The sequence below is a fragment of the Triticum urartu genome, chromosome 5A, assembly GCF_056163025.1.
Source record: "Triticum urartu cultivar PI428250 chromosome 5A, HENAU_Tu73, whole genome shotgun sequence".
Lineage (NCBI taxonomy): Eukaryota > Viridiplantae > Streptophyta > Magnoliopsida > Poales > Poaceae > Triticum > Triticum urartu.
Window position 1 is genome coordinate 668,586,877 of NC_141877.1, and position 11,133 is coordinate 668,598,009.

Consider the following 11,133-nt stretch of genomic DNA (forward strand, 5'->3'; position numbering starts at 1 on the left):
CTCATGACATTCGCAGAAACTGTCATGGATATATTTAAATCCCGCCTTACCGTTCCCATATAAAAAGCTAACCCTAAGCTTTCCACGTCGGCCCCTCCTCTCTCTCCTTCTCCCCCCCCCCCTCTCTCTCTCTCTCTCCGCAGCGTCCTAGCACACATCGCCGCCACACACCAGATCTTGGCCTCCCTCTTCCCATAGCTTGCCGCCAGCCCTCCTCCTACCCCCCTTACCTCGCAGATCTGGAAAGTACTAGATCCGCCCCATCCACCATGCATCACACTCACATACTTTCTCCAATCCCCTCCGTCCTCCAGTCCGGCTAGATCTTCCACTCAGGATCTTCAGCGGCCGCCCGCGCAAAGACGCCATGGATCTCCTCTTCCCACTCTTCTTCAAGGTACACGCACCCTAGCTAACTACTGCATCTACCTTCTCTGATTTGCTGCAGCAATCAGATGCAGACTACCCTAATTTGTTCCGCATGGTTTTGCTTTACCAGCAGTAGTGGCGGCTGTGTGGAGGAGGCAGGGCGTGAGCACGAGGGGAGGCAGGCTGCTGCAGCTATGACGACCGGTGCCATGGACCTTCCTTCCTTCCCCTGCTCCCATGCTAGCTAGGTACATCTCCTTCCCTAACCTTCCTCGATGCCATCTAATTTTTCTGCTTGGCTGGTTTTCTTCCTCACGCAGCTTCTGCTACAGATTTGATGCTATTCCATTTTTGATTTGACCTCTAAATTTCTAATTTCACCTATTACAACAGGGAGGATCTCATCAGTGCAGCAGAGGACAACCATCATCAACTGTTGCAGTTTTGTTAGATCATTAGATTTTTATGCCTAGAATGCCTCTATTTTTTTGTGCTGTCATTACATCGATCGGGTCGTGGATGTTGATATGGGTTCCTTGGTTTAGCAATTCTAGTCATTATATCTGATCAATACAGCCGGGACAGTTTTGTTGGATTGTGGATGACAACACCATTCAATCTACAACTGTTGTAGCAATTACAGTCATTCTATTATTTTAAGCACCAAAATATGTTATAACCGATTTCTGATTTCTCATGCAGCAGGCACTCTCCATGGACGGGGATGACCACGACACGGAGAAGGACGAGGACCAGGACGCGCTCTAACCCCACTGAATTAAAAATAGGAAATTTGATTCTCCGGAAAATTTTGGAATAAGAGATAAATAAACAATTGAATTAAGAAAAAAAAACCTCTTTCGGTACTACATCAACGAGGAAGTGCGCCTGTCATTCATGGTGAACTTGCGTGGCCACCGGGATGTGCCATTCCTAGAGGGATTCTAGGAGAACGCGTTCGCCTACTCCGTCACGACCACCATGGTCGTGACGTATGACTACGTGTTGTCGGTGTCTGATCTGCTCCGGAGCTGGCCCCTATTCACGCTGTCATGGACGTACATCGTTTCATAAGTGAGCTACGTCAGGCTCAAGAGCATGGAGGATGCCGTGTACGGCGCGGGCTGCCCAAGGGGCAGCGAGGGGTTGACTCTCTTGATCAACTATTTCTCCACTCCAAGAACGACAAGGGTGAGGAGGGCATCATGTCGTCCAGCCTGCCCAAGGACGCCATGGAGAAGTCGCCCAACCCGCAGGTGCCTCGAGCCCATCCAACCTGCCGGCGACTCTAGCTCACGCCTACCGTGTCAATGTCATGTCCTCTAGGCCATCGACGCTAGTTGAAGACGACGCGAGGAGGAACTCCAGCTCTCTATCGCCCCACCTCCTTGTAAACTGCAGGACGACGCTCGCACGGCGGTTGTCTCACCCTCTTCTCTATTGGCCACGATCCCTTGGTATGGGTGCACCAACAGAACGCCACTTATGACTACACACTGGCATGGGATCTTCTCGGCGGCACATACATGTCGATGTTGTGCGTGATGTTCGTGCCCAGACTGTCGATGGCGAGTTCATCGCGGGATGCGTCCCCGTGCGCCGCGAGCATGGCTCGGGGATTCCAGGGCCAAAGTAGGAGTCATCGTAGGCTACGGGGATCGGGTTCTCTGGTGTGCGGCCGTACTTGAAGGCTACTGCCAGAGCGCCCGCGTTGATGGGGACCGGTAAGCAACACGCTGGCGCTATCGAGCCATGACCGAGGCTTCAAAGGCAGGAGCCGGTGAGCGTCATCCAAGAGGTCGTCATAGGCCTTGTCCTTGGGACCCTCTCAATTGAAACATAACCTAAGCAGAAGACAAACATAAAGACGACAGCACACATGTTGAAACATATGTAGCATCACAATGAGCATTTATACAATAAAAATATAGGGGAAGATCAAGCTAATTACATTAATTTGACATACAATGAATAATTGATATGTTAACGACATATTCAAAATGGCATTGAGTGGACAAAGGTATAAACAGGCATAATGCAGACGTTTTTTTTTTGAGGATCGGCATAATGCAGACGTTAAGGTGATAAAAGGTATACATGCTTTAGAAAATATAGGCATAAGGCAGTCAATCCTGAAGCATGAATTTAGGCTTTGTACAAATATAAAGGTAACTGTTATATCTACAAGCACGGTAATCACACATGAAACCATCTTAATTACCAGGAGTACAATGAACGTTGCATTCCACTGAAGGATTTGCTATGAAGATGTTGTGTATTTTTGTCCACCAATCATCATTTGGTGTGAACCCTTTTGGCAGCTCCACAGTCACTTTGTTAAGCATTGGTGCACATCTAAATATCAGTTTTAAGAAATCAAACTCATGATCCACCCCTTTGAATTGTATGATATCCAGCTTCTCAAGATTGGTCAAGGAGATAGTCTGGGTTCTCCAGTTCTTAGGCTCATCACAGGGACAATCGGGTGGACATCCATCAATCCTCTGAAACAAATGTGACATACACCAATGTATTATACATTTTCAGCCGTAGCTAAAGAATGTGCCTAGCTAGAACCTTTTAGTTGATCTAATTTTTTTTCAACAATAAGAACATCGATAAATTACCTCAAATCTCCGTAGGATGACCTCAAGACTTCGTGTAGCAGTACGAAATGGATGCATCCCAAGGAGTCGCAACAGAAATGCTCCAAACACATGTCCTGGTGTTTTGAGATGTACCTCCAAACCAGAGAAGTTGGCGACCATATGCTTCTCTATCTCCGCCGCAAAGCCGAGCTCTGCACCTGGATAGTTGTGTCGGTACTGCCAAACAATTTTTGGAAAGGACATTATGATCATAAATCTGATGCAGTCAGCAAAGTAAATTGAGCAGGAGATCGAGGAGGAGGCGTATATACCATGGCAATCATGTGTAGGCACAGGACATGGACGGGAGGGAGAACCCCCTGTCCATTGCTCTCCTTGGTCTGTAATCTCACTCCGGAGAGGCCCCAAAGACCAAGCCCAACCCTCACGCCGGAATAGATGCACCACCACGAGACGTTCTCCATATTTGGTGCCAAAACAGAGACGCCGAGGTCGCCACTGTTGCGGAAGAACACGGTCAATTGCTTGAGCGCGGGGGCCTCGACGTCCACACGTCTTATTGTTGTGTTGACGACCTCGTTCTCCACGACGAGCTCCTGCAGCGTCACCGAGTGGACTGTGATGTCGTCGCCTTGGAGGAAAACGTGAGCCACCTTGAGCACTCGCAAGCGCGGGCAAAGGGGAACAACGACGGCGAGGCGAACAAGACAGCCGGAGAGCGATAGACTCTCGAGCGCGGAGAACTCAGACCGCGGTTCGGGGAAGCAGAGCAACTGTGCGTCAAGCTTGATGGAGTTGGCACGACGGAATAAGCTGGACAGGTCCACATCGACGTACGGGTTATCTAGTTCGTGCGGGTGGCTGAAGCGGAACGCCGCCGGCGAGAGCCTCCCGGCGGCGCGGAGCAGCATGGAGACCTGGTTGGTGGGATGTAGGGGTTGTAATCGGTAACTCTGTCTTCTCGGTCGGCCACCGGCCCATCTAGGGCCGCGGTCGACAGGCACCTTGTGCTGTGGTTCAGGGATGTGGATGTCGAGGAGGGAGAGGGGCACACCACTAGGTCCGAGCGAGGAGAGAGCCTCTAGGAGCAGGCCGGGCCCGACGTCGCGGAAGGTGAGCCCCGGGAGGCGGGTCCAGAGGCCGCGCCACCGGCGGGAGAGGATGCTGGTGCGTGCGGCGGCGCGGGTGCAGCCGAGGCGGACGAGGACCTGGAGAAGCAGGTCCGTCGGGAGGGCGCCGATGAGGTCGGCTCCTTCGCCTCCTAGGTCCGAAGGTGTGCCATGACGGCGTGCTCTATCCTCGTCCATGAAACACCACCAGATGAAGTGCAGGAGAGGGAGATGAAGGGGACGTGAAGAAGCTGGGGCCGGCCGATCGAGGCGAGGAGACTGGAATTGGAGATGAAGAGGTCACGTTTGAGGATTGAGTTTGTGGTGCAAAGGCTTACAGTATTAAATTGAGAGCATGAAAGACCCAACACGGGAGAAGAAATCTATGCCTAGAAGAATGAGCAGTATCAGTATGTGTGGGTATAAGCCGGCCAAGAAACTTTCTGATTGCCTAATGGAGTTATTTGTGCTAACGCATGCTTAGTGGAGCTCTTAATTAATTGATTAATTGTTATACACACTTGGGCAACAAACGATGCGTACATCTTTTACAATCTTGTTTCCTTGTTTGGCCAACTACGAACGGAGTTCTAGAGGCGGCCATCTTGGAGCTTTCATCGTGTATGTATTTTTTCCGAAAAGAAAGGTTATACCTCCTGGGATATATCTTGAAGCTATCTGCAGCCCATCCCAGGATGCACACATCCTTCATTTTTTTTAAATAAGAGCAAGGCATAAGGGCCAAGACACCTTATGGGGTGCTCAACAAAGTTTGACCCATTACAAGACGCGAAAAACTCATCCCGATAACTTGTCACCTTTCATAGCATACACCTTTAGTAAGAGAGTAGACACTTGCGCTGTTGTTTCACTGTGTATACAATTGTGTTCAATATTTTACCATGCTTTATGCCCCCTAAACTAGAAAATCATGTACGACGGCAGTAACTTATATAAATTTAAGTACTAACATGTAAGAAAAGCATGTGTGGGCCCACCGGAATAACATAGGACATCGATTATATACTCCGACATTTCCGGTTTATTAGGCTTATCTTACGGATCACATCAATCAAGAAGGAGCGAGCAGCCTTCCCATTGTGGCCACTGACATACACTAGTATCATATGATATCAATCTATGATCACGTGCACTGCGGACATAGTATCATACACTAGTATCATATGCATGCATGATATTACTATATGATACTTCCTATTGTGATCAACCTTACTAAGTGCTAGACAATATATTAATGCTGCATGCATGATCCTCTTATACTCCGTTTGCATCGGTTGATAAATTCCACATTGAGAACCAAATTTGACAGAATTTAATGTAGCTAGGGACAATTATATTTGCCTATTCCCAAGACAATGAGCCTTACTCTTAGGAAATATCTTAGTTCTGGGATGAGCTTAACAAACTAGAAGGGGTAGTTGTGTTGCTTCTATTCCCTCCGTTCCTAAATATTTGTCTTTCTAGAGATTTCAACAAGTGACTACATACGAAGCAAAATGAGTGAATCTACACTCTAAAATATGTCTATATACATCCGTATGTGATAGTCCATTTGAAATCTCTAAAAAGACAAATATTTAGGAACAGAGGGAGTAGTATGTATGGCCAAGCTCCAAAATCGTACTAACCAAAGCAGAAAAATCAGACTCCCATATTTATTGTGAAAAGTGTCTGCAGTGCTTATTAACATCCGGTTTAATATGGAGACATTATTCTGCTTTGAAGGAATTAAATGTATGGGTGCCCAGTAGGGTTACTGGTTGTTTCATGATGTTACTTTTATTAATCTCTACTCATTTGTATTAATGCACGATAAAGGGGGCTTAAACTGAAACTTCAGAAGTTGGCTAGTTTTGAGATAAGCCTTACGTGTCGGGAATTGAGAGAGTAGATAACAAATAGGGTACACAAGGAATCTTGCTGAATGCACTTATCAGAAGCGGAAAATGCAGTCCAGACTCAACATAGTTAGCATGGTTCACGTTAGATGTCAAATGTTGCAAGTCTGAACAACTAAACTCACATGTTTAGTTACCATAGGCTTGAGATAATTGGAGCGCGGAAATATGTATGTGCTTATTAAACTATCTCTTGCATAGTTGTACTACACTAATATTGGCAATTAATTGCATGCCAATGAAACAAATGACACAAAGTTGTATATAAGGTATAGTCAACCATTCAAATACTTAACTAAGAGTGGTATAAAATGATTTTAACTATGATTGCACACTTTGGGCATGTTGCTCCATTAGAATTGTATAGTACCACCTTCGTGGCTCAGTTTACTCACTGAAACCACCAACCAAATATCTGAAACAAGATAATGGAGTTGGTCTGTGTGGCAGAAGGTGATCTTGTCAGCGATCATCTTGAATCCACAACTGTAATTCCGAGAATCATGTTGATGCACAACTTCCGTTGGTGTGCATTCACTCTGCATCGAGCAAAAAACTGGCTGGTCAGTATCTTCCTGTGGGTATTAGAAATTGATGTTTTGCCATCAACTGCAAATGGAACCTTTATGGACAGTCACAAATAAAAAAACATCAGCGCACGATCAAAAAATGTAACTAGAGCTTTCCTTTATAAACATCTTGCTAATCACAACTTTCTCAACGAGTTTATGAATCTTGTAATGATGAAGAGTTGAAAGTTTCTTTTCAGACGCCCTTGGAAATAAAATGAGATAACTAACTTTACTTAATCCAAAAACTAATTCTTTTATATGATACTAAATTTTAGTGGTGCAAAACGTACGACAACCTGCATGGACTATGAAGTTACAAGAAAAACTATCCAGTTGTCATTATGAATAGAAACAAAAAAATTAAGGATGTGCGTGCAACTTCAACAAGAATATATTCCTGAAAGAAAATATGCACTAATATAGCATACTCAACCAATTTCGGGTGAGGAGCCAACAATCTTTAGTGAACTGGGCAAACAATATATTATTTGATATACACAAAGCAAAACATATGGTTTGAACGAATTATACTCGCTCTGTTCCAAAATATGCGATGTTTTACATTTCACACACTCTTCATGAAATAGTTTCCCTAATTATTTTGTATTAATATGTAAGTAAGAAATTATAAAAAAAATCATGAAACTACTTTCATGAAAAATCTAGTGGTATATCTTCTTTTTAACTAGTGAATATAACTAGGCAAGTTTTTAATAATTAGTGGGAAAAGATAGAGAATTTGACTGCATGTCTTCTAGGGCGTCATGTATTTGGCATCACATTGTAGTTTATATAGAATCATGATTCCAGCCCTTTGAGCCCCACTAAAAGAAAACATAGCCTAGAGAACAAACCATCATAAAAGACATCACACACATCATGTAGCATCACAATGGCCATTTCTACAGGAACCAAATTGAGCATGAACAAACTAATTTAGTTAACTTGATCTAAACTGAATAATTGACATGCTAATAACATATCCTAGCCACACAACAAATTTTCTAAGCATGAAGGGCAGTAAGATGACAAAGATATAAAGGTTTCCAAACAATATTACTTGATCAATACTAAAGCATGAAATTTAGTCTTTATACATAGATAAAAACAAATTGTTGCATCTAGGAGCATGGTAATCATGCATGAAACGTGCTTACCCGGACTATGATCAATGTTGCATTCTACAGAAGGATAAACGACGAAGATGTTGTGTATTTTTGTCCACCAATCATCATCGGGTGTGAACCTTTTCGATAGTCCCATGTTAACCCTTTTAAGCATTGGTGCGGATCTAAGTATCAATTTCAAGGTATCAAACTCATGATCCTCTCGTTCGAATCCTGTGATTTCTAGCTTTCCTAAATTGGTCAAGGAGATAGTTTGGGTTCTCCAGTTTTTAGGCTCATGACAAGGACAATTTTGTAGGAGTGAGCATCCATCGCCGTTCATCTAGAACAAATATGAATTGCATCAATGTGTAGTATATTCTCCAGAATTGAGACCTTGTATCAAGAAGCACACCTAGAAATATTTTATTGTTGTATATACAACACAAATACAAATTACCTCAAATCTATCTAGGGAGATCTTAAGGCTTTGTGTAGCAGTACGAATCCGATGCATCCCAAGGAGTCGCAACAGAAATGCTCCAAATGCATGTTCTAGAGTTGTGAGATGTAGCTCCAAAGTAGAGAAGTCGGTAATCATATGTTTCTCTATCTCCTCCGCAAAGTGGAGCTCCTCGCCTGGATCACTGTGCGAATACTGGTAAAACAATCTTTCATGAAATCACAAATATTATATATACTAAAGTTGTACTAAGTCAAAAACACGGGAGGAGTATAATTTAGTGCAAATCTAGTAAGACTGACAAGGAGGGGAGAAACATACTTTGGCAAGAATGAGCAGGCAAAGGGCATGGCACCGTACATTGCTCTCCTCCATCAATAGTCTCACTCCCGAGAGGCCCCAAAGACCAAGCCCAGCAGTCACTTTGGAATACAAGCACCGCCACGTGACCTTCTCCAACATTGGTGCCGATATTGAAACGTTGAGCTCGCCGGAGATGTGGAAGGACATCACCAGTTGCTTCAGCAGGGGGGCCTCCACGTGGATATGATGTGTCATTGTGCTATTGGACTCCACTACGAGCTCCTGCAGCGACGATGAGAGGACAGTGATTGCGTCCTTGCCGACAGAAACGCCGGCCGCCCTGAACACACGCAGGCGTGGGCAGAGCGGGATCAAGACGGCGAGATCGATGAGGCAGCCGGCGAGGGACAGACTCTCGAGCGCGGGGAGCTCCCACCGTGGGTCGGCGAAGCGGAGGTGTTGCCCGCGCAGCTCGATCGAGGCGGCGCGCCGGAAGCAGTGGGACAGGTCCACGTCCACGAACGGCTCCTCTAGGCACTGCGAGGTGACGAAGCGGACCGCTGCCGGAGACAGCCTCGCGGCGGCCAGGAGCAGCGAGGATGTGTGGGCCGCGCGGACGGTGACCCTGTGCTGTAAGGGGACGCGGATGTCGAGCAGGGAGAGGGACGCGCCACTGGGTCCGAGCGACGAGAGCACCGCTAGGAGCGGGCCGGGGGCGACGTCGCGAAAGGTGAGGTCCGGGAGGCGGCTCCAGAGGCCCCGCCAACGGCGGGAGAGGAGGCCGGTGCGCGCGGCGGCACGGGCGCAGCGGAGGCGGATGAGCACCTGGAGAAGCAGGTCCGTCGGGAGGGCGCTGATGAGGTCAGCTCCTCCACCGCCGCTCAGACCACGTAGCTCCGGGCGTCTGCCATGACGGCGCTCTACGACCTCATCCATGCATGGATCGACCGACGAACCAGTGCACTGCAGCTCCAGTACGCCCTACTTAATTATGGCTTAGTTTGCCAGCTCCGGCTGCCGGCAACGACGACGCGCGCCGAGCGGTGGTGCTGGCAGGTGACAGCATTGTCGAAGCGTATACTACTATGGAAGGGTTTGTGCCCAGCGGATTAAGTTTGAGACCGGAGAATAAATCCATGACGGAGAAACCATAGGTGGTTCCCTGGAGTCCTGGACTAGCTAGTAAAGAAACTATAGTGCTGTTGCCTTGTAGGTTCACTTCACGCGGAGGCCTCCATGGTGGGCATTACACTTTCTGATTTAAAAATGCTTAATGGAGGAGTAAACTTTTCCTCCCTCCCTCTCATAATGTAATGTAAGACGTTAGATGAGTACTCCCTCTGTAAACTAATATAAGAGTGTTTAAATAACTAAAATAGTAATCTAAACGCTTTTATATTAGTTTACGGAGGGAGTACTTCTCAGAGAAAAGACTTGAGGTGAGTCCGACTTTGAATTAACATAAAACTTAGTACAGAGTTAACTTTTATTGTAAGCTTATATAGTATGGAGTTCTTAGTTATGCACTTCGGCGTCAAACAATTTGTATCAATATATATTGAGCATCTTGTTTTCTTACATGTCCCATTCCAGGGCCATCTAGTTTGTTGCCAGGCCATTTGACAATTAGGAAGACTCCTCAGTCGCTTTCTTCGGTGAATACAACAACCGGTGATGACCCTCGCAACTGACGGATTAGCAACATGGAGGGATGCAGTTTTACTATTTTAATTTTCAAAACATATGATAGTCATGTTTATAGTATTTCACCATGCTTTGTGCTTTCAAAATCAGAAAACAATATGAAGCAGCAGCTTAAATTTTTTGAATGATGTTTATAGCATTATTTTAGTAGCTATGCTCTCGAAATACTATCAACAAAATGAAAGCACGCAGAGCAACATAACACTATGGCTTGTAAAAAAAAGGTTCCGATTAGGGATGCATGCAAGGATCCCGCATAAGCCCACACAAAGGTGAGGTTAGTTCAAAGTAAGCTAAATCTGAACCGAAGAATTATAACTAACCTGACATATTTTGACTAGGAAGTGGGGAGGATTGGGCGCCGCTCTGCATCCCTAGTTCCGATCATTCCACTTGAAGATGGACGGGACTGGCAACGTTGCCTCAATTTTACAGCCAGCCATTAAACTTTGATCTCATTGCTAGGCCCACCAGTACTGTCATAAAATACCAACTCAACAAAAAAAGATATACCATGTGATGATTTTGCCTCTCCCAGTCATGGAGTAAAACCCCTACAAAAAATGTTATGGATGCATGCACTCCTTGAGTATTACCATGGGTAGTGCGTCACAATAGATTTCTTTGGTAAGTTTGGATGGCTCATAGGCACATTTGCGAACTTTTCCTGTTCTCCCACCAATCACTTCAATTATACATCCTCGTATTTCCACTTCACGGCAGAATCAGAACTCATGGCTCCAAAATTACTAAATTTGGTGTCAGTTGAAAAAAATGTGTTCGTTTTGTATTGCTTGAAATCCAAAAGTATGTGATTGGTATCAAAGTAGTGGTTGTACACAACTCATTTTCAGTGGTAACAGGTAACTTTGATGATTGAAATTGTGGGAAGCATCAAATGAGGCATCCATGTGGATGTCTATCATAGTGCTTCTCACAATTTGAAGCATCGTCGGCCGAACCACGTCGCCGCTGCCGG

General features: G+C 45.6%; 2 protein-coding genes across 2 annotated transcripts; both read right to left on the reverse strand.

Annotated features, from left to right (window-relative positions):
- Window positions 1-2,483: 2,483 nt before the first annotated feature.
- On the reverse strand, window positions 2,484-4,285 carry LOC147973929 (uncharacterized). The gene is made up of 3 exons (XM_087525134.1): window positions 3,290-4,285; window positions 2,997-3,194; window positions 2,484-2,873 (listed from the first exon to the last, which is right to left on the reverse strand). Exons 1-3 carry the CDS (start codon window positions 4,283-4,285, stop codon window positions 2,583-2,585), a joined length of 1,485 nt encoding a protein of 494 aa, XP_087381260.1. The 3' UTR covers window positions 2,484-2,582.
- Window positions 4,286-6,475: 2,190 nt separating this feature from the next.
- On the reverse strand, window positions 6,476-9,386 carry LOC147973930 (uncharacterized). The gene is made up of 4 exons (XM_087524843.1): window positions 8,469-9,386; window positions 8,145-8,342; window positions 7,736-8,027; window positions 6,476-6,615 (listed from the first exon to the last, which is right to left on the reverse strand). Exons 1-4 carry the CDS (start codon window positions 9,384-9,386, stop codon window positions 6,476-6,478), a joined length of 1,548 nt encoding a protein of 515 aa, XP_087380969.1.
- Window positions 9,387-11,133: the final 1,747 nt, after the last annotated feature.

Coding starts and splice junctions, on each gene's coding strand:
- LOC147973929 (XM_087525134.1), bottom strand. CDS start 4,285: ATGGACGAGGATAGAGCACGCCGTCATGGCACACCTTCGGACCTAGGA. Junction 3,195..3,289: donor GCCTACACATGATTGCCATG/GTATATACGCCT, acceptor ATTGTTTGGCAG/TACCGACACAACTATCCAGG. Junction 2,874..2,996: donor TCATCCTACGGAGATTTGAG/GTAATTTATCGA, acceptor CATTTGTTTCAG/AGGATTGATGGATGTCCACC.
- LOC147973930 (XM_087524843.1), bottom strand. CDS start 9,386: ATGGATGAGGTCGTAGAGCGCCGTCATGGCAGACGCCCGGAGCTACGT. Junction 8,343..8,468: donor GCCTGCTCATTCTTGCCAAA/GTATGTTTCTCC, acceptor TTGTTTTACCAG/TATTCGCACAGTGATCCAGG. Junction 8,028..8,144: donor TCTCCCTAGATAGATTTGAG/GTAATTTGTATT, acceptor TATTTGTTCTAG/ATGAACGGCGATGGATGCTC.